The sequence below is a fragment of the Melanerpes formicivorus genome, unplaced genomic scaffold (genome assembly GCF_026170545.1).
Source record: "Melanerpes formicivorus ecotype bairdi unplaced genomic scaffold, bMelFor1.0.p_v2 SCAF_83, whole genome shotgun sequence".
Classification (NCBI taxonomy): domain Eukaryota; kingdom Metazoa; phylum Chordata; class Aves; order Piciformes; family Picidae; genus Melanerpes; species Melanerpes formicivorus.
This window is the reverse complement of record NW_027142435.1, coordinates 2,740,112-2,762,084: the sequence shown is the minus strand read 5'-3', so window position 1 is coordinate 2,762,084 and position 21,973 is coordinate 2,740,112. Positions and strand designations below refer to the sequence as shown.

The following is a 21,973-nucleotide window of genomic DNA, read 5'->3' as shown; positions in this document are numbered from 1 at the left end:
ATGGCTGTGACGCCAACCCTTTGCCCCAGGAGTGATGAAAATCACTGCAAGCAGCAAGCAGTAATGGTAGCTGACAGCTTGAGCATTTGCTTTGCATCCTTAGCTAGGAAACAGAGCCAGGCTTAAGATTCTTGGAAACCAAGTGCCACGGAGGCTCTGTAGCCAGCCAGCTGAATTGGACTGCTTTCAAAAGGGCATCCCCACCTGAAGGACCCCCCCAGCCCTCTTCAGTCTGTCCCTGTCATTTAAGATGAGGTGGAGCAGGAAGTTTCCTACTGGGAACTGTCTTCCTTGACTCAGGTCCTTTTCCCACAGGCAGTCCAGGTGTTTGGGGTTTTACAGTCTGTTCACTTCTTGTCTTTGTTTCCTTTGCAGAAGGTACACCGATCCGAGGTAAGACACCCCCAGCCCACTCACTCACCCACTCTCCAAACACTTCTCTCCACTCAGTCCCCGTTCCATTGACCTCTGCTCAACACAGACTCCTGTTGTTGTTGTTTGTTGTTGCTCTGTTTCCTTGTCCTGCTTCTTCACCTCTGGGTGTTTCTTTTTCCTTTCTTTTTTTATTTGTTCTTTCCACACCTGTCTTTATTTTCTCTGTGGTTCTGATGTCCTTTTCGTGTTTGCTGGGTGCTCTTGGCGACACTGATGCTGTTGTGCCGATAACGGCCCAGGCTGCCCTGCCTCAGATTTATGGCAGAGTTTTAAGAGCTAATCTCTCTCCAGGACTGTGAAGGACTGAAGTTTATCTTAAGCATTAAATGCTATCAGAGCTTGGTGAATACTTAGGACCTTCTCTTGATTGGTGCAAAGTGCTGCTGAGCCACTGATGGCGGAGGAAGTTTTCCAATCCTTTTGCTCAGACAGATCTTCAGCACTTACCACCTCAGCTCACTCATTTGTTTGACCTCAGAGCCTTCTTTCCCCTTCCTCCCCCTCCTCTGACCCTCAGGTTTCTCTGGGAAAGATCCCCACGGTAAGTAGCTTCTGCACTGTCTCTCTGCTGGAGCCAAAATGATACCAGGCCTCAAAGCTGTGTCTGAAAGCCAGCAGGAACTGGGTGTGCACCCCTAGGAAGATCCTGCTTTGGTTTTGCCCACACTGGCAAATTTAAAAGTCCATAATTCTCTGCTGGTAAAAGCAACAGGAGGTGCTGTAGGTGAGATTTACTTTTTCACACATCATCTCTGCTGGCTCCTGACAAGTGCTGAAAACTCATTGACCTCTCTGCAGTGTAATTTCCACTGTTGCGTTCACCAGCAAAGCTGCAGTGGACAAGAGGAGTGGGGTGAGTCCTTTATTTCCCTGACAGAGCTGCCTGCCTGCAGCTGGTGGTTCTGTCCCTGCTCTGCAGAGAGGCTCAGTCTCCTAGAATCACAGACCCATAGAGTGGAAGGGGTTGGGACCTCTGGAGATCATCCACTGCAGCCCCCTGCTAATGCAGGTTTGCCTAGACCAGGTTGCACAGGAACATGTCCAGGAGGGTTTGGAATCTCTCCAGAGAAGGAGGCTCCAGAACCTCACTGGGTAGTCTGCTCCAGGACCCTCACACCAAAGAAGCTTCTCCATAAGTTCAAATGAAACCTCCTGGGTTCTAGTTTGTGCCCATTGTCCCTTGTCCTGTCACTGAGCACCACTGAAAAGAGCCCAGGTCCATCCTCTTGTTCCCCACAGGACCTTTAGTTCTTGCTGAGCATTGATCAGGTCCCCTCTTCTCCAGGCTGAACAGCCCCAGGGCTCTCAGCCTCTCATAAGAGAGATGCTCCAGGCTCCTCAGCATATTTGCAGCTTCTGCTGGACATTCTCCAGTAGTTCCCTGTCCTTGAGCTGGGGAGGCCACAGCTGGACACAGTGCTCCAGGTCCCCCCTCGTGTATGCTCAGAGGAGCAAAGCTCACGAGCCACACAGAAACATTTGTCTGGAACCAGTGGAAGAAAGCTCCAGATTTGTCCAAATTAAGAGAAACTCCTAGGAGAGCTCCCTGGCCAGCTCTCCCCTGCCTGGAGCTTTCCACAGGCAGAGCCTGCTGGAGCTGCAGCTGGGTGTGGAATCTGCTCAGCTGCTGTCTCACTGCGAAGCTTTAGTCTGTTTGGTTTCTCACTCCCCTTATGCTGACATAGCCACAGACTGGGCTGAAATCAAGTCAGTTTGGCTAAGTGGCTTGGGGGTGGGGTGGGTTTGGGGGGTTACAATTCTATCCTTTGTGCCCTTGGGAGCTCCCAGGCAGGGTGGGTGCTGGCAGGAGTGGTGCTGTCACCCCCCATCAGAAGCGCTCTCCCAGCTTCACACCTTGCCACCCGTGCACACCCAGAGGAACCTCAGCTGTGTGTCCTCCTCCTGTGAACACCTTGGGTTTTTCCTGCCTGAAGAGGCTGCATCTGCAGCCAGCAATGAGATCATTTTGCACTTGTCTCACTTAGGATGTGATCAATACTATTACACCGAGCTGCAATTGTTTGGTTTCCATCTTGAGGGTTGGGTTTGGTGTTGTGTTGTGTTTTTTTTCCACCCCCCAGCACTGGGAGTTAAGAGTTCTTGGAGCATGGGAGCTCTGTCCATATCTGTAGTATAATCATGTACTCCTAATACATAAAACATTTGCTAGCCTGTTGAATTATTTATCTAGTATGTATTTTAACTGGAATTTTGCAGGGATGAAGCCTTCTGAGGTAAATGAGGCAATTTTCTTCCATGTAGTTACATGCTGCAGATCTCTGCATGTTTGCTTACAGGAGTCTTTAGCATGGGCTCAGCATAGGTTCTCCTCAGCCACAGTAATAGGCAGCTTTGAGGACAACCTTAATCCTTTTGCCCCACTTGGTGTAAAGCACACAGGCAAATTTTCTTTCTCGAAGTTCCAGTGCAGCATTTAGAGGGATTTCCCCTTGGGAATATTCACTGCCTGTAATGTGCTTTTTCACACCGGCTCTTATCTCCAGGAGGCTTCCTCTGAATTGGGTATTTAGGCACAAAACAAAGGCAGTGGTGATGAAACCGCTCCCCCGGGATCCCGTAGGCAGTGGGTGACAAAGCTGTTTGCTTCCCTGGTCACTGCTTCAAAATCCAGCAAGAGAAAAGTCAGCCTCCTGCTGATAGATTTCTGGGGCTCCCAGCCATGGGGATTATTGAAGTGGATTTCCTGAGTTCTGGTGCAGAATGCCTGCATTGCAGGAGCCACAAAAGTTGTGCTTTTGCTGATCGCTTCAGAATGGAGAATAACACTTAGCAGAGGCTGGGGGGGAGGGTGGGGGTGGTATTGAATTTTCTCCTCCTGTTGGGTGTGTGTCCAGCTGTGACAATGAGCACAGCCATGAGCTGATGCTGACAAAGGGCTCACTGCTTCCAGAGCTCCCGTCCCAGTGTGCGTTAGCCCAAGGGGAGGAATCCTGGAACGTGTCAGGTTGAAAGGGACCCTCGAAGGGCATCTTGTCCAACCCCTCTGCAGTCAGCAGGGCCAGCTCCAACTAGATCAGGCTGCTCAGGGCCCCATCAAGTTTGACCATGAATGTCTCCAGGGCTGGAGCCTCGACCGCCTGGGCAAGCCGCTGCAGCCTTGCACCTCCCTCCTGGCACCGAACTCCCTCCTTGTGTCTTAACGAATGCGAAGGCAAAAGGCTTGCCACTGCTGCTCTGTCTTCAAAACAAAACCCGGTGGTGATGATGGTGTCTTTGCTGCGGTCTTCTTCTCTCCTGCCAGGTGGCCTGCAGATCGAGAGCAGCGAGGAGACAGACCAGGGGAAGTACGAGTGCGTGGCCAGCAACAGCGCCGGGGTGCGCTACTCCTCCCCTGCTAACCTTTACGTGAGAGGTAGGGAGCTCCTCGGCTCACCAGCTGCCACACATCTCCCCCCAGGGCCTGCCTTTGCCCCCCAGCTCTCTGCTGATGGTGCCTTAGTCCCTTGGATCCTCGCAGAGGGATCCCTCTGCTCCCAGCCTTCTTCACCGGTGCCTCGCTGCAGAGCGGCAGTGCAAGGGTCACCTGCAGCGGAGTCGAGTGGGACCCGAAATAGTGTGGCCCAGACCCTGCCAGCATCAGACCTGCAGGGCCCCCAGGGGATAAACAGCTTTGGCTGCAGAGAGCCCCTGATCCCCTTTTCCCCCAAAGGATCCCTGCTCTCTGCAAGTGGGATGGTTTCAGCTCTGCTGGTGTGGGTGTGAGAGGAGGGGAGGACCCTCTCAGCCCCCTCCACTGAGCTCTCTGTCCCCTGGATCTCAGCGGATCACGACCGGAGGCTGCATTCTCGCTCCTCACACACCTCCCAGCTGGTTTTCCCTTTGCCAGCAGTAATTTGTCCCTGGTTCCTTGGGCACAAACGCTGGCCACGGGCACAGGCTCACCAGCAAGCTGGAGAGGGCCAGCAGCCATCTCTGCCACAGCAGAGACAGATTCCCCCAGTGGACCCAGGGGGATTGGCTTCTCCTCGATGCCCCCTGGACGTTCTCCCACCCAAGGGGGCAGAACCTTTCAGCTTGCTTTGCCATTTCCATTTTAACCTCACTGACCTGCAAACTCTTTTGTGTGTAGCTTTGGTTTAATATCTTTCCACAGTGAACAACCAAAACCAGACCAAAACCAACCCCTTTTGGTAACGAGAGAGCAGGGCTGGCCCTTTCCACTTGGGTTTTTTTTTTAATTGAATGAAAAAAACACCAAAAAAGAAAAAGGAAAAAAAAAAAGAAAAATACCATGGGGGAGGAACAAAACCTCCAAAAACAAAAACACCCCCAAAAAAGCCAAGTTCCATCCCAGCAAACTGTTCCCATTTCCATCCCATCGACAGAGGAAGCCTCCCACCTACACTCGACGTTACCTCTGCAGCCCCCTGCAGAGCCATGCTCCTGTGTGCGCACTTCCTCCTCTCTCTCTTCTTCCTCTCTCTCTCTCCTGTCTCACGCTCACTGAATCACATGCACATGGAGAGAAGGCTTTTCAATAATTCACTCTTTCCCAGCTACATTTTTAAAGAGCCTTTTGTGGCCAGCTGGAAAATTGGGTCTGAAATTTTTCTGCCCACCCCTGGCCCCCCTTGACCTTGTTGCCCTCGCCACCCCCCACCCCCCACCCCAAATTCTTCTTGTTTGTTTTGGGGAGAGGGTGAGGGGAGCGTAAATCTGGCTGTGGTGCCGGCTGAGGGCTCAATCCTTTGCAGGCAGCTTGGGTTTCCAAAGAGGAAAGCAAACAACCCAACCAAAAGGGCAGAGAAAGGGGGATTTGGCTGTGTCATTATTCTTTTCTTTCTAAATTTCCTCTCCCTTTCTGGCCACTCGGAAACCACCCAGGAGCCAGAGGTGTGGTACCCACGGAGTTGCCTGTCTCCACCCCTGGAGCAGAGCTGGCCCTCTTTCTATCCCAGTTAGCCCAGGTCTACCTGAGCCCTGCCTGAGATCAAAGCCAGCCTTAGCCGGCCGAGAGAGTGCAGAAACCTCGGTGTAAGCAAGCTGGGCCTGTGGTTTGGGTGTTTTTCATGCTGTTTAATTCCTTGTTTCTTGTGTGTTGATATCGTGGAAAGGTAACACAGAGTTCTGAACTGGGATTTGCTTTGGTGGGAGGTGAAAGTTCATGCACATATCTTTTTATTTTTTCCTTCCCTTTTTTTTTCTTTTCCTTTTTTTTTTCCTTCCCTTCCCCTTTTGTTTTGTTGTTTGGAAAGAGTCTTGAACACTCCTGTGTTTCCAATTGACTTGTTTCTCCCATAACATGCTTGTCTCTATAGAGCACCTGGGATAGGAGTTGTAAGTTTGAACACTGCAAGGAAATGTTTTTTTTGCTTTTGCTTTTCTTTTCTTCTCCTAATGATTTCTTTTTTTCCCTTATCCAGTCCCATTCTGGAGTTAGTGCAAGCAGAGCTCTGGGGGCTGGGGGGGTGGGGGGCGGGGGGGGGAAGGGGGAAGGCGGGGAGGGAAAGCCGGCGGGAGCGTGGGCTTGGGGAAGATTTCCAGCCTGGAATCTCCGTTGCACTGGGTCTCCTCTGCCTGGTCACAGGTTGTGCTCCCTCTTCTCCAAGGAGCAGATGGCACTTGCAGAAGGGAGGACTCCTGGCTGGGGGTCGGCACCTCCGCGGGTGCCGCTCCCGAGTTAGGGTCAGAGCTTGGTTGGTCTTAACCAAAAAGGTACTTCAGGTGGAGGGGAGGGGGAAAGGCCAGGGAGGCAGGGACAAGAGGGTAGTTAACTATCTTTCATTTTTCTTTTCTGGTTGGTTGTTGGTTTTTTTTTTCCTTTTTTGTTTTTTTTTTTTTTGGTTTATTATTTAACCTTTCTTTATTTTTTTTATTTCGGTTAAGAGACAAAAGAAAAGAATAAAAAAAAGATCTAGAAAAAGACGAAAAAAAAAAAAGAGGAAATAAAAAACCATAAGCGAAAAAAAAAGCTCAAACAAACAACAATCAATTTGCAGCTGACAGCCTTGAGAAGGCCTTTTTTTACTCTCTCTGTGTTTCCCCTATTTTTCTCTTCTCCTCATGTCATTGTGTTCCGCATCAAACCCCCTTAACATCCCTCAGAGCTACGAGAAGGTTGGTGTGGTTTTTTTCTTTTTTACTTTCTTTACCCACATTTTTACATTCTTAAGAGCAAAGAAAAAAAAACAAAAACAAACAAAAAGACAACAAAACAAAACAAAAAACCAAAATTGAAACAAACAAAAAAAATAATCATTTAATAAAAGAATGCCAAAAAAAAACCAAACAAACGACTGAGCAATAACTGAATCAATCAATGAACAAACTGAACCAAGACAAAAGCAGGGTGAGACCCGCCCGTTCCCGGGTCTCGCCGAGATGAGTTGAGTTGCATTGTGGGCCTCTCTTTATGCATCCTTTGGTAATGTTGCTGAGTTCTTGCACCTTTTTGTCGTCATGGTTACCTTGCCTTGGACATTGGGCCTGATGCATGATAGGAGAATGTAACAATCCTCTCTGCATGCCACTTTTCTTTCCTGGTTTCTTCCACTTGGATTCTGGGATTTCCATTTTGAGTTCTTGCCGGGGGTTTCCTTTGGTTGGTTCAGTTACCTTTCGGTTTTATTTTGTTCTGTTGGTCTCGCTATCTGAACCTGTCTTGAGTTCTGTTGTTGGTTTTGTTGTGGTATTACTATTATTATTATTATTATTATTATTATTATTATTATTATTATTATTAATTTCTTACTACTATTATTATTTCTTACTATTATTATTATTTCTTACTATATTATTATTTCTTACTATTATTATTTCTTACTATTATTATTTCTTACTATTATTATTATTTCTTACTATTATTACTGTTATTCCTACAATTATTACTGTTATTCTTACCATTCTTACATTTATTATTACATTATTAGTAATATTATTATCATTTGTACTATTTTATGATCCTTTTCACTATTATTATTATTTTTACTATTATTTTTATTTTTATTATTATTATTTTTATTATTATTTTTCCTATTATTTTTCCTATTACCATTATTACTGTTAGTATTATTATTACTATTATTTTTACTACTTTACTATTATTTTCACTATTATTATTATTTCTACTATTCTTTTTATTATTATTTTTGCTATTATCTTTACTATTATCATTATTTTTACTATTATTGTTACTATTATTTTTACTAGTTTAATATTATTTTCACTGTTATTATTTCTACGATTATTCTTCTTATTATTTTTGTTATTATCTTTACTGTTATCATTATTATTTTTACTATTATTGTTACTATTATTTTCACTAGTTTAATATTATTTTCACTATTTTTTTACTATTATTTTTATGATTACTATTATTTTTAGTATGATTTGTATTATTTTACTATTATTTTCACTATTATTATTTCTACTATTCTTTTTATTATTATTTTTGCTATTATCTTTACTATTATCATTATTTTTACTATTATTATTACTATTATTTTTACTAGTTTAATATTATTTTCACTATTTTTTACTATTCTTTTTATTATTACTATTATTTTTACTATTTTTATTATTTTACTATGATTTTCACTATTATTATTGTTTCTACTATTATTTCTACTATTATTATTATTTTTACTATTATAATTATTATTTTTACTATTATTATTACTATTATTTTTACTATTTTACTATTATTTTCACTATTATTATTACTATTATTTTAATTATTACTATTATTTTTACTATTTTACTATGATTTTCACTATTATTATTGTTTCTACTATTATTTCTACTATTATTATTATTTTTACTATTATTTTTACTGTTATTTTCATTATTATTATTACCGTTATTTTTACTATTTTACTATTATTTTTACTATTATTATTACTATTACTATTATTATTCCTTCAGTTGGTTTCTTCTTTGCTTTCTTTTCCAAGTGGATTTCTTTTCTTCCTTTTGGAAGGTCTCAACTCGTTTTGGTTTTGGTTTTGGTTTCTGTTTTGGGGTTGTTGTGATTTTTTCTTTCCTTTTGCTTTCTCTTGAGTTCTCCAGGTTGTTGTTTTGGTTTCTGTTTTGTTTTGGTGATGCTGTGCTGCTGTAGTAGTCTCTTCCAAACGCATTGTGAGAAGCCAGTGTTCCTGCCCACCCGCTGGTAACTGAACTCCTCAATCCCTCCAAGGAGGAAAGGAGTCACACAGCTCTAACGCCTGTCCGTGGAAGCCCTGCTTATTTGGGACAAGCCTTTGTTTTGGGGGGGGAGGGAGCGGGGGAGGGAGGAGGAAAGGGAGAGATGTGGGAAGTGGAAAAGATGGTGAGCAGCCAGGGTGTGTTGTTCCAAGAGTTAAGAGCAGACCCTGGCTCACGCTATTGTTTCACTTCTGTTTCTTGGAGGTGTGGCTCTTGTTCCACATCCTGCGCTCAAAACAAGCTCCTGATCCCTCGGAAGGGCTTCCCCACAGCTTGCTCATTGGTGGCTGGCCCTCCAGTTCAGAGCTAAGACACTGCCTAGGGGAGCTCATCTACTGGCAGCCCAGGATGGGGAGAGGCAGAAAGCTGCCTGCTCTGCTCCTGGCTCAAGCAGTCGCCTCTCCCCTGGCACCAGTGTGTGCCCCAGCAGAGCCTGGCAGATCCCCTTGGAGGAGGGTGATGCCTGCCCTCGCAGTGTCAGAGATGGAGGGCAGCCAGCCACCTTCTGCAGAGGGGCAGCTGGATCTCTGCCTCTCCCTTTCACCCCCTTTCTTCCCTGTCACTGAACCATTATTGACCCACCTTGAAAACCAGCCAGGCCCAGGGAAGGTGGAGCCCTCCTTTCTCCAGGAGAACTGCAGCAGTGGCAGACACTAAAGAGGCTGATGGGACACATCTGGCAGCTGCATCTCTATTGTAAAACAGCAGCAAGAAATCTGACCAGTGACATTCTAGCTGAAAAATGCCTCTTTTCCCTCTTCTCATCTCCCTGTTTATCCCCCCCAGAGCTCCTGTTGCCTCCCATGTGAGCATCCTGCCTGGGGGAGCCACATGGGACAGGAACAGGATGGGGGAGGGGTCGCAGTGTGTTAGTTGTACCCTTGGTGCTTGGTGCTTTTGCCCGTGGCAAAGTGAATGCCCTTCCTTTCCCTGGGGATGCATTTCCCTCTGCCCATCAATCCTCACCACCCAAGAATCAACCCAAGGGAGGGCTTTCCTAGTGTACAGGTATTAAAGCTGTGTGATTTTTGAGAAATCCAGTGCAGTACTGACACAGTATCTGTCTCTCTCTTCCTCTGTCTCTCTCTTTCTCTCTCTCTGTCCTTCTCTTTTTTTTCCTTCAAATGCTGAGATTTCAGTGCTTGGACCCTCAGTGCTGGTATTCTCCCCTTCCCCTTTCAAGTCTCTCCCCCTCTCCTCTTAGCTCCAAGGGTACCACTCCCAAATGCTGCACTGTTGTGACGATGTCTTTCTGAATGGCTTTCTAACTTTGATGCCAAAAGACATCCCCCAGCCCCAATGCTCGATTTCAAGACAAAAAAAAACAAAGCAAAAACCCCAAAAGAGAATCGACCAAAACCAACCAACCAACCAACCAAGGCTCATTCTATTTAAAAAGAGCAAGGGAGAAGAACTAGGATTTGAAATGAGGTGTTCCCATCCCACCTCCCTCCTGCCTAGGACTAAAAGGTGGTAATCACCACTAATTACAGGATTTGCCTCCATGAATAGGAGTTTGAGTTTCAGGATTTAGGTGCAATTAAAAAGGGATTTATCCTCCATTGCTTTTTTTATTATTATTTGTTTATTTTTTCTCTCCTATAAAACCTTTCTAACTGGGGCTGCTGCTGCTGCTGCTAGAATCTCTTGTGAGCTGAGAAGGTTTGCAGGTGAAATTCTTCCCTAAGAGCCAATAAAAATAAGTATTAATAATAACAATAATATCAACAGCAAGAAACTAAAGGCTGAATTGGATGTAGTCCTGATAGGCTGGAATGACACTGGGAGAGGAAACAGAGGCTAAAAGAGCTCCTGTGGGCATGGGCTTGAAGTTATTGATGAAGGGTTTGCCTTCTGTATTATTAATGATCATGCCATGGTCCAAAAGAACAAAGATTCTGCCAGCAGGGAATATCCAAGGTCAAATGCAGAAATATCTTTCTGGGGAGCCACAAAAGCAGATCAGAAGTAGGGGAGATGAGTTCTACCTCCAGCCTGGGGTGCTGGAGGGTTTCTAGTCTGAGCCTGTTGTCCAGGTTTCACCTGCAGTCACTGAAAGGGAAGCCACAGCTGTAGCAGGCAAGCCAGCACACCTCAAGGTGGGGATGATGCTGATTTTTATGGGAGCTTTACAACTCACCTGGCCTTCAGAAGCCTCATTGAATGCTTCTCTGTCTCCCTCGGGACACAAATGCTGTCAAGCTTCTGGCCCATAGTGCCTGCAGGAAAGGACAGCTTCCAAGTTCTGTGTATGAAGGACTTGTGTCTCAGTGGTGGTGTTGGAGAGCTTCATGGCTCTCCTTGGATAGCCACAAGAGAGGCTGGTTTGAGAGCTCTTCTCCAGGCTAAACAGCCCCAGGACTCTCAGCCTTTCCTCCTCACAGAGGTACTTTGGGCCCCTCAGCATCTTTGTGGCCCTTTGTTGGACTCTCTCCAGTCGTTTCTTATCCCTCTTGAACTGGGGAGCCCAGAACTGGACCTAAGGACTCCCAGTGTGGCCACAGTACTCCCCAGGGCAGAGCAGGACAAGCAGGAAGAGCCAGCAGTGGAGCTGTGTGGGGCAGGTTTTAGCAACTCCTGAGCAAGCAGAGCTGCTGCTCTTGGCACAGGGCAAATTGGCATGGTTGAAAAAATCTCCCCCTGTTCCTCCCAGTGGTTCCCCCTCAGGAGTTACAAAAGGCAGCAGTTGTGGTGTTGCAGGGATAATCCTTTCTCCCCTCAGCTCCAGCTTCTTGTCGCTGTGCTCTTTCCAAGCCTAGGGAGGTGTCAGTGGTTGAGCAGGCATTTGGAAGAGCCCTGCTTAGGCTTTGCTGTGGGACTCAAGTACAGCTTAGTCACCCAGAATCAGGTTGTGCAGCCCAGGTCCTGCTGAGAACATTTCAAGTGTTTGTCAAGGCTCCCTGGAAAACCTCAACTCATTGAGAGACCCAAAACGAAAACAGGGCCAGGGCTAAACACCTAACAGCAAACCCAGCTGAAATCAGTTCCAGTAAACCCCTTAGAAAATGCAGGAATAGAGTGCCCAGGGCCCCAGGAAATAAAGCTTTTAAAAATACATATTAAAATGTGAGTAATTGAACAAATCATTTAGCCTGTAGCCTGCTCCTGGGTGAAGTTTGGCTCCTGTGTAATCTGACCATCAAACCCAGCCCTCGGCAGATGAGTGGAACGGTTGCTAAGCTCTTGGCTCTCAATGCCATTTAGAGGTTAGAGAGGAAATCATTTCACTTGCACTGTAGCTGTAACAAATAGGCAGAAGGTCAGAACAAGGCTTGTTTAAAATGTAGGCATTTCAGTACCTCTTCAGCCCAGCACTGATGAATTCTTCAGTGGAGAAGGAGGGAGGCAGAACCTCCGCCGCTTCCTGCGGCTGCCCCTGCGCTGCCCTTTCCCCGCAGCCGAGGGAGGGAGAACTTCCTGATGCTTCCTCAGTGGGACCTGAGCCCCTCCGTGGGTAGGGGGAGCACCTTGGCCATACATAGGTGGGGTGTCCTCAGCTCTGAAATTCTAGTTGGAAAGCCAACAAAGCAACCCAAAACCTAACTTTGCTGTGTTTCTGCAGAAGGATTTCTCAAGGGTATCGAGGCAATGGGAAATGGATACCAAAAGCCACCCCCCCAAAACCAAAAACCAAAACCAAAAACCAAACCAAAACCAAACCTCTGTGATTATATTTTATCTCTATCTCTCTAGAGGGCACTTTGCAGGAACACTGTGCTGTACTGATCTCGAAATCTCTGCCTGCCTGTGTCTCTTTACACCTTTTGCATCGCTGTTCTCTTTGTTTTAGGGGGGAAAAAAAACAAACCAAACAAAAAAACGAACCAAAAACCTAAAAATTAGATTACACCTTGTCAAATTAACAAACCACAACCATCAAATTAGCACAGAAAAAAAGAAGAAGAAAAAGCCTGTGTTGAAACGTTGCAGAGCTGCTTGAAAACCAATTGGCCTTCGGATTCTGTCTTTCTATTCGGCGCCGTTCGAAACGAAAAGAGAACCAAAACCAAATCGCAACGAAACAAAATGAGGCCAAGCAAACAAAAAGCAAAACAAACCAAAACAAAAAGGCAAAACAAACAAAAAAAAAGGCAAAAAAAAAAAAAGAAAAAAGAAAAAAGAGGGGGAAAATAAAAGGCAAACCAAAAGAAAACCAAACCGAACCGAATGCAGCAGAATCAAATCGTTACCAAAGACCAAAGGTGTTCAGCCAGCCTGATGTGTCTTAAGTGGATAAAGCAATGATGATTGGGCAGGTGATGGATTTCCTCCAGACCAAATGCCAAGCCTTGGTCTCATTCTTTATTTATTGACCTATTGACTTCTTGATTCTTATGTGCCACGAAGGAAATGAGGAAGGAGATGGGCACGAGCAGGGCAGCATCTCGTCCTCTGGAGGGACGGAGGTCGGAAATCCAAAGCCGCGCGAGCTCGCAAATTGGAGCCGGGGAGAGGGAGGAGGCCGAGGCGGCTGCACGGAGAGCAGAGGGGCAGGGCCAGACCACCTTTTGGGAGGGGAGGACAGGTGTAATCTAAGCTTCACTAATAACCTAGAGGCTGCACATTATTTTGGCACCCTTTTCCCCCCGTTATCCCCCCCACCACCCCTCCCTCATTTTGGAGCGAGACGGAACGAGTCCTGCCTCCCCAAAATGGCCAATAATGTCCGCCTTCTCACCTCATTTGGAGCAGCAGCTTGCTGAGTGTCAAAATGTTTTAATACCATTTGGTTTCGTTTGGTGCTTTTTCAACCAGTCACTTCACTTTTCTTTCCTTTCCTTCCTTTTTTTTTTTCCTTCTTGTTCCTTTTGTTTTGTTTTGTTTTGTTTGTTTGTTTGTTTTCTTAATTTTATTTCCCTTCCCTCCCCCTCCCCCAATTAAGTTCTTCTTTCTGAGCTGAAATCGGTTTCTCTTTGAGTTGGTTTAATGTGAATCGGGGTTTGAAGTGATGAGTCCTCGGCTGCTACCTTCTCCTTTCCCCCACCTCTCTCCTCCTCTCCCAGCATTTTTGTTCTTCCTGAGCTAATCTGGCAGGGGCTTAAAAAGGGGCACCAGAGAGTTTTCCTCAAGCTGGTTGGTTGGTCCTCAGGTTTCTCTCACTGGCAGCATCCTGGGAGCACATTTTAAGGATGGATTCTGGTGTTGCAAAAGTCAACCCTGGATCTCCCAGTCTCTCTTCCGATCAGGTCTGTAAATCTGTCCCTTTCCAAACCACCTCTCGCACCCTGTGGACCCCAGCTCTCTTCTGAACAGAGTGGTGGTGGTGGGGAACCGTAGCAGTGTTGATTGGTACCTTCTTGGAAAGAGCAATGCAGCCAAAGTGCCACTCACAGAACACAAACTGGGTTAAGCCCTCTGCCTCCGTGAGCAGCAACAAAACCAATTGGCTTTACGAGGGGGGGGTGACAAGTCCTGGATCAGTTCAGATCCCAGTGGAAGTGTCATTAAGCAGAATTTTGGGAGAGGAGTGGGGGCAGATTTGCCTGTGGGAAATCCTTTTTCCAACAGACAACGTTAAACAACTAACTGCACTTGAAAGCAAACCAAAACCTCTCTGTGCCTCCAAAATGGCTTCTCTGCATCGAAACACAATTTGACTCGGCACCATGAATGTCCAGCTCTAAAATCCACTTCTCTCAGTAACAAGCTGTATCCTTGTTTGAAAAAAGCTCCTGAGAGTCTTTTGGCCACTGGCAGTGTGTGTTTGTGTGTGCCTGCTTGTGTGTGTATCTCGGGAGATGTTGCACATGGAGCATGCACCTCTGTGTACGCATGCGAGGTCTGACAAAGCTGTCGTGGAAACCAAACATCCCTGAAACTCGGGGCACAGGTGCTTCTGGACACCCCAAATTGGTAAAAGTGGTAGAGAAATGTCTGCAAAGTAGAGCCCTGGCTGCCCCATCCCAGCTGTTCTTTCCTGGTCCTTCGAATGTGGATAGCACAAGGGAAGGAATCTCTTGGCTGCATTTTTTCCAGGGAAGATCTCCCTCTTTCAGCTGTGCTATGTGAAACCCGACTGGGCCTAGAGCTGAAATTGCTCCTGATTCAATCTGTAGCTGCACTTCAGGCTTTCTTCCCACCACTGCTTTCCTCCTCCTAGGCCCTGACCTGAACACTGACCCAGAGAACCTCAGCTTGACAAATCAACAACCAGATGAGAGTGGTGTAGGAATTCACAGGGACTGCAGCGTGGCGGTTCCTCGTACCCAGAGATGAGCCCTACAAGGGCAGCGCAGGCTTAGAGTAAATGCAGTTGTCCCAGCCCTGAGCCACAGCAGGGATGTATCTAGGGATGCTCTGAGGTCTCCATCATTGAGTGTTGGAGCTGTCACCCCATCCCAGCCCGGTGTGTGGATGTTTGCAGGTCTGTGCACACAGCGGGGTGTAGCTTTTTTTAAACCAGGATGCGCAGCCAGAGTGCTTCTGCCTGCTCCGGGCTCCAGCAGCCTGCTGCCAGCCCAGCCCCAAATTCTCCCTTTCCCCTGGGCTGGCATCCAGCTGTGCTGGTGGCTCCCTGTTAGTCAAGTGTGACCAACACCGTGGAACCAGCCAGATGCTGCCCTGAGACCCCCCAGAGCTTGACCTGACCCCCTGGGTGCTGCGAGGAGGGTGGGTGGAGGGAGCTGCTCTGCTCCCTGGCCCCGAGCTTGTGTTTTGTGAGTGGATCTTGTCCATCCCTGCCCCAGCCCCTGCAGACAGCAGCAGGCTGCTCCCTTCAGACTCCGATTCTCAGCACTCCACCTTACATCAGATGATGCTTTTCAGTTATTAAATTCTGGTTCCTTCTTCCTTTTTCTTTCTTTTCCTATTTATTTTGTTGTTGTTGTTATGGGTTTGTTGGGGTTTGTTTTTTTTGTTTGCTTTTGGGCTTTTTTTTTTCCTTTCTCTTTTAGTTTGGTTTTATTTCTTTGTGATTAGCCTCGGTTTGGATTAATTGTCTTGTTCTGTTTCCATGACAACTCAGTGTTTGCATCCCACCTGCCGTTGTTTGTTGCTGTTGATGCTGTTTGCTGACCAGATCCTGTCCGGCCTGTGTCTCCCCCCATTTCTCCTCACCTCTTCCCACCTTGCCTCCCCTCTCCAGAAGGTTACATACCAGCCCCTCCTCAAAAAAAAAACAAGCAACAAAAAAAGAGTCATCCCCACCCCAGATCTGTCTGCATGTTGGCCCCACTTGTTTCTGTTCAAGTTCTCTCCATCTTGTCTCAGATTGTGACAGGGGTGGTCTTCACCTGGCTCCATTTTCTGAAGTGCAGCCCCTCCTGAAGCAGGCAGCAGGGACAGCCTCTTGTGTCTAGGGCTAGGAGTCTTCCAGGGCAGTGGGAGAGGAGGCAGAAAGGAGCATGTTGCCTGCTCTGAGCCAGTGCTGCTGCCTGAGGTTGTGCAAAATCCCTGGCACTCTCCCTACACCTTTCTCTAAGCACAAAGTCATCTTCTAGGCTTAGTGTCCAGGTGAGTTTGTAGTCTCTCCCTCCAGGCTCCAGTCCTTTGCCCAGCAACACTCTGGAGGTGAGGGCATGCTCCCCGTTCCCTTCACAGTCCCTGCATGCAGGAATCCTTCTCTTGGCTTCTCTGAGCTCCTAATGCTGCAGTTCTGGAAGTCTTCTCTTGCCTGCCTCTCAGTCCTGGTTCCTGGGTAGTGGTAACTGCAGGACCTTTAAACTGCAGCTTTCTCTGAGGACGTCTTGCAGGAGGAGGCAGGGGCTGTCGCTGGCTTTTGGTGAGTAAAGCCACACTAAATGGAAACCAGCCACCACCCCTCCTGGCAGCATCCTTCCCATCTGAACCGATCCTGAACGCTGAGCAGCAGCCAGGGAAGTAGGACTGGAAGAGAAACCAAGAAAATCCCAAGGCATCAATTCTGGGGGACATCTGAAGGCACTGGGACTTGGGAAGAGCAATGGCAGGCCCAGCTCTGCTGCCCTTTGCGTTGCTTTTGCATGGATGCAGCTGCCACTGAGTTTTCATGGAGGTTCTTCAGAGGTTACCTAAGAACAGGGCAGCAGGGACAGGGATTTGTCAGGCCCCCTGCACTCCTAACCCTCCTGTTTCCCTCTCTCACCCTACCCCAGGGCAGTTTTCTGCATGGCTGTCCTGAAGCTGGAGTCCTCCCATGCTCCTTTCTTCCTTCAGCTGCTGCTGTTCCTGCATCTTCTCGGGGTCTGTGTCTGTTCCTCTTTGCTTGTGGGCTGGGACCTCCCCCTCAGCTCCCTCCCTGGGGACCCTCTGATCCTTCCACGTTTCTCCTTTGCCCTGCTTTGAACCCCCTGAGGAAGAGCACCCAGCTTGGCCAGGGCAGCCCAGACAGTTCAGAAAATGGAGCCAAGGAAACCTCCCCCTCCCCTTTGCGTCCATGTTCTTCCTGTGTGAGGTCTGGAAGCTGCATCCACCTCTCTGCTAAGGAGATGCACAGAACATGTCACTGTTTTCCTCCACGGTCAAGTCTCATCACCTCGTTTCTCCTTCTTAATTCTATTCTATTTATGACTCTGCCAGGGCTGAGATGTGACAATGTGAGCCACCACATTGGGTCACATCAGCTAGAAAAAAGTATGCAGCATTAAAGTGGGTTTCCCCCTCCCCTCCCTCTCTTTTCTCTCTCTTCTTTCTCCCTTCCCCTCCTGGTTCTCCTTCTCCTTGGTCTTCCTTCCTTCCTCTCTCCTTCCCCTTTCTATCCAGTAGCCACACGGGCGTTTGCTAGCCGCCCAGAAACGATAGTTCTCTGCATTCTCCTCTCTCCTTCTCTTTCTTTCTCTCTTTCTCTCTCTCTCTCTCTTTATTTTTTTACCTATTTTGCATGATGTTTGTGACTCTGAGAGCTGCATCTATCGATGGAACCGTGTCAGATCTTAAAGAGGCTTCGTTAGGGTTTCTATACCCGAAAACCACAAAAATTTCATTAGAGTTTCTCATCTTTTCCACACTGCTTCTGGCTCCAGGGGGCCTGCCTCCCCCTGGACCCTTCTCACACCCAGACACTGACTAAATTCTGCCCCGCTCCGGGGATTCCCTCTCCTCCCTTTTTTTTTTGGCTATTATTTGTTGCCTCTTGGCCCCCGGCGCGGCGTCTGGCTGCTCTTTGGAGATGCGATGCTTCTCTCTTTGTTGAAGGCAACAAGGCAAAAAAACCACCCCAGCAATAAATCCAGAGAAGTTTCCATCTCCATCCCAACCTCCTCCCCGCCACCACCCCACCCGCGGTGCGTCCCGCGGGCAGGGAGCGGCCGGTGGCAGAGGGCCTCCTCTGGAGAGCTGGAGGAGGCAGCCGGACCACTTCAGGCCGGGGTGGTGGTGGAGGGCAGAAGGTGAGGTGGGGGGTCGGAGCCCCGGGGGGAAAAGGGAGGAGCGGGGAGCTGGGGGCCCCAGCGCCCGCGGAGGAGATGTTTGGCCACTCGCCACGCCGGCTCCTGCCAGTAAAGATGAGAAATTGCTAATAAATTTTTGTGTCTTTATCTGTGCTGTGATGGGTCTAATCTTGATCAATGGAACCCTGTTGCTATGAAATATCGCTTTTATGTCTATATTCTCTATATTGTTTGTGAAGTAAACATTTCTTTGAAGTTTCCTTTCCTTTTTCTTTTGGTTTGGTTTGGTTTGTTTTTTTTTTTTGTTTGCTTTTAGCTTTTTTATTTATTGATTTAATTTATTTGTTTGTCCTTTTTTTTTTTTGTTGTTGTTGTTGTTGTTGTTTTGTTTTTCAATGAAGGAAGAAAATAAACGATGCCAAACCCCCATCTATATTTAAATTACCTTTTGCTCTTTTTTCTTCTTTCTTTTTCCTTTTATTTCTTCTCTATTTTATTTTTTTTTTCCCTTCTCCTTTTCTTTTCTTTCCTTTTTGTTTTATTTTCTTTTTTTTTTCCCTTTTCCTTCCTTTCTTTCTTTTCGTTGTCGTTGCTGTTGTTGTTGTTTCACTTCTGTTTTCGTTCTCCTTTTTGCTTTGGTTTGGTGTGGGGTGTTTTTTTTTTGTGTTACCTCTGTGTGTCTCGTCCGCAGTGCGCCGCGTGGCTCCTCGCTTCTCCATCTTGCCCGTCAGCCACGAGATCATGCCCGGGGGCAACGTCAACATCACCTGCGTGGCCGTGGGCTCCCCCATGCCCTACGTCAAGTGGATGCAGGGAGCAGAAGACCTGACCCCCGAGGATGACATGCCCGTGGGCCGCAATGTCTTGGAGCTCACGGATGTCAAGGACTCAGCCAACTACACCTGCGTGGCCATGTCCAGCCTGGGAGTCATAGAAGCTGTTGCTCAGATCACGGTGAAATGTAAGGGAGTGTGAGCAGCGCCTGCGAGAGCGAGGGGGTGGGTGCCCCGCCGCATGCGCAGCCCCAGCCTGCCAGCCGCTGCCTGGCTGCGCCTAGCTGCGAGGCGCTGGGCGCGGGGTCGGCCTGAGCGTGGGCGCGAAGCACACGCGGGCACGTGCTGCACGTGGGCGTCCGCAGAGCCCTGCTGGTGCCTGTCTGCCGCTGCACGAGGGGGAATGTCACCCTCTGACTGCATGGGGACCTCTTTCTGCCTGTGGCCTTGTGGTTGTCTGCATGGGGTGAGCCTGGTTTGCACAGGAGGAGTCTGGGAGCACAGCTGGGCATGCCGGAGGGTCGTGGTGCATGAGTGTGTGTGTGCACGGGAGGAGGAGCAGCATGGCTGCCTGGGCATGTGGGTCCCTGGCTGCATGTGTGCCAGGCCCTGTTGGTACAAGCCTGATGTCCATGTCTGGGTCTGTGGGCATGAGCAGAGAGACTAACTGTGCAGCACCGTTGCCATGTGCTGGGGTCTGTGCATGTGTCTTTGGGCATCCCACACACAGAGATCCACAGTGAAGAGGAAGCTGCTGGCTTGAGGTCTTGCCTGGCTTTAGGACAGCTGAGCTGTTTGTTGTGGAGAAAACTCTGCTGCCAAGCCCTGCATGCTTGTGTCTGTCCTGGGATGTGAGGCTGGCTGGGCTGTCTGCAGGGAGCCTTGCATGGCTTGGAGCCTGCATGCCATCCTTCCCTGAGGTTAGAGACTGAGCCAAGGCCCTGAGGATCTCTGGCATGTGTGCCCCTGCCGTAGAACCTAGTTCCAGCATCTTAGTGGCCGTTGTTGCCTCAGCAAGTGGGGGAGTAACCCCAGCTTCCAGCTAGCAATTCCCAAGAGGAGCACGGGTGCAATCTTCAATCTATTCTGTCCTCAGCAGGGGAGTATTAAAACCCAAGCGGTGATGCCCCTGTGGTTGGGTGAGTGTAGAGCTCTGGGCGAGCTGCTGTCTGCTCTGAGTGATGGCATTGCCCACGAGGGGTCTGGGGACAGAGGGGTGGGAAAGGCTGCGGGTGGGTGGGGGAGAGGAAGAGAAATGCTTTGGAGAAGGGGAGGGCTGAAGGACCTTGATGGATCTGACTGAGGAAGGTCTGTCCAGAAGTGAGCAGGGAGCAGTGACCCTGGCCGTGATGCTCCTCAGCTTGTGCACAGGGAGTGGGCTTGTGCCAGCAGAAGGATGCCTGGGGCTGGACTGAAGTGCTCCTTTGTTTTCCTGAGGATTTTTCCCCTTCCTCTCCTTCCTTGTCCTCCACTATCAATTGGAAAAGCTGCCGTGTCAGAGATGCTGCTCCTGCTTCCATCCATCCTCTCTCCTCAGATGGAGAATCTTGCCCCACTGCTACCTTCTGCCTGGTGTCATCTTATTTCTATTCTGTTCCCCCTCATGTTCCTGCCTGTAAGCATCTGCAGTCTTTCCCAGTCAGAAGATGAAAGGAGGAGTTAGAGCTTTAGAGGTGCTCCAGTCTAGAGGAGGTGAGGTTGGAAAGGGTCTGAAGCAAGGAGGACACACAAAGGTGCAGTCTCCAGCAAGCTCCAAAGGGAGCCGAGGGACAGGGGAGATGAATATTAACACATGTTTGTGGCTTGAGAGGAAGCACTCCAAATATTGATAGCTTTTCCTGTCTGGAGAGGACGTGGAGAGGTTGAGCAGAGCTGGAGCCGGGCTGCCAGGCTGGCTGCAGAAGATGTGGCTGCGTGCTCGGGAGGAGCTGCTGCGGAGCTGCCTTCCCCGGAGCCGGCGGATGTGCAGCTGGAGTTCTCTGCTGGCGGTTCCAGATGTTTAGCTGAACGCTTTTCCCTTTGATGGAGCAGTTTAAGGAGGATAATAGAGTGTGTAACTAGGTCCATAACGTTTCAGCAGCGCTTTAGTCGACTGCTGAGCAGTGATTGGTGCTGTGCCTCTGGCTCCTGCAGCCCTTAAGTAGCCCAATTAGGCACCGTTTCAGCAGCTGGGGGGTTTCTTAAATCTCTCCTCTCCCTGCTTCCCAGCGCTCCCCAAGGCTCCTGGGACACCGGTGGTGACAGAGACGACAGCCACAAGTATCACCATCACCTGGGACTCTGGAAACCCAGACCCTGTGTCCTACTATGTCATTGAATACAAGTCCAAAAGCCAGGACGGCCCCTACCAGATCAAGGAGGACATCACCACCACGCGCTACAGTATCGGGGGGCTCAGCCCCAACTCTGAGTACGAGATCTGGGTCTCTGCAGTCAACAGCATCGGGCAGGGCCCCCCCAGTGAGTCAGTGGTCACTCGGACTGGGGAGCAAGCTCCTGCCAGCGCCCCCCGTAACGTGCAGGGCCGGATGCTGAGCAGCACCACCATGATCATCCAGTGGGAGGAACCGGTGGAGCCCAACGGGCAGATCCGTGGCTATCGAGTCTACTACACCATGGAGCCTGATCAGCCTGTCAGCAACTGGCAGAAGCACAACGTGGATGACAGCCTCCTGACCACGGTGGGCAGCCTCCTGGAGGATGAAACCTACACAGTGCGGGTCCTGGCCTTCACCTCCGTGGGAGATGGGCCTCTGTCCGACCCCATCCAGGTTAAGACACAGCAAGGAGGTGAGCAGCAGTGTCCCAGCATCACAGAACCATAGAGTCGTGGAAGGGACCTCCAAAGGTCATCCAGTCCAACCCCCCTGCAGCCAGCAGGGACATCCCCAACTAGACCAGGTTGCCCAGGGCCTCGTCCAGCCTCACCTTGAATACCTCCAGGGAAGGAACCTCAACCACCTCCCTGGGCAACCTGTTCCACTGTTCCACCACCCCCCTGATAGCCAATCTAAATCTGCCCTTCTCCACTTTGAAGCCATTGTCCCTCATCCTGTCTCTGCAGGACCTTGCAAACAGTCTCTCTCCATCCTCCCTGTAGCCCCCTTTAGGTACTGGAAGGCTGCTATTAGGTCTCCCTGGAGCCTCCTCTTCCCGGCAGTAACTGACCTGGGATGCACTGAGCTGCAGCAGGGGCAGGGGTTGGCCTAGAGCCTCATCCAGCTGTGGCTGCAGTGTCACCAGAGGGTTTTTTTTTTCCCATTATTGATTCAATTTAGTTAAAATAAGACATCACCT

General features: G+C 48.8%; 1 protein-coding gene across 19 annotated transcripts in view; it reads left to right on the top strand.

Annotated features, from left to right (window-relative positions):
* Positions 1 to 21,973, top strand: part of PTPRS (protein tyrosine phosphatase receptor type S) — a 178,041-nt gene that overhangs the window by 103,434 nt on the left and 52,634 nt on the right. For all 19 annotated transcript variants that reach the window (XM_068164973.1, XM_068164971.1, XM_068164970.1 and 16 more), the window contains 3 exons: positions 3,698 to 3,808; positions 18,595 to 18,864; positions 20,885 to 21,466. In XM_068164973.1, coding sequence (XP_068021074.1) covers positions 3,698 to 3,808; positions 18,595 to 18,864; positions 20,885 to 21,466 — 963 coding nt within the window. The remainder of the gene's footprint in view (positions 1 to 3,697; positions 3,809 to 18,594; positions 18,865 to 20,884; positions 21,467 to 21,973) is intronic.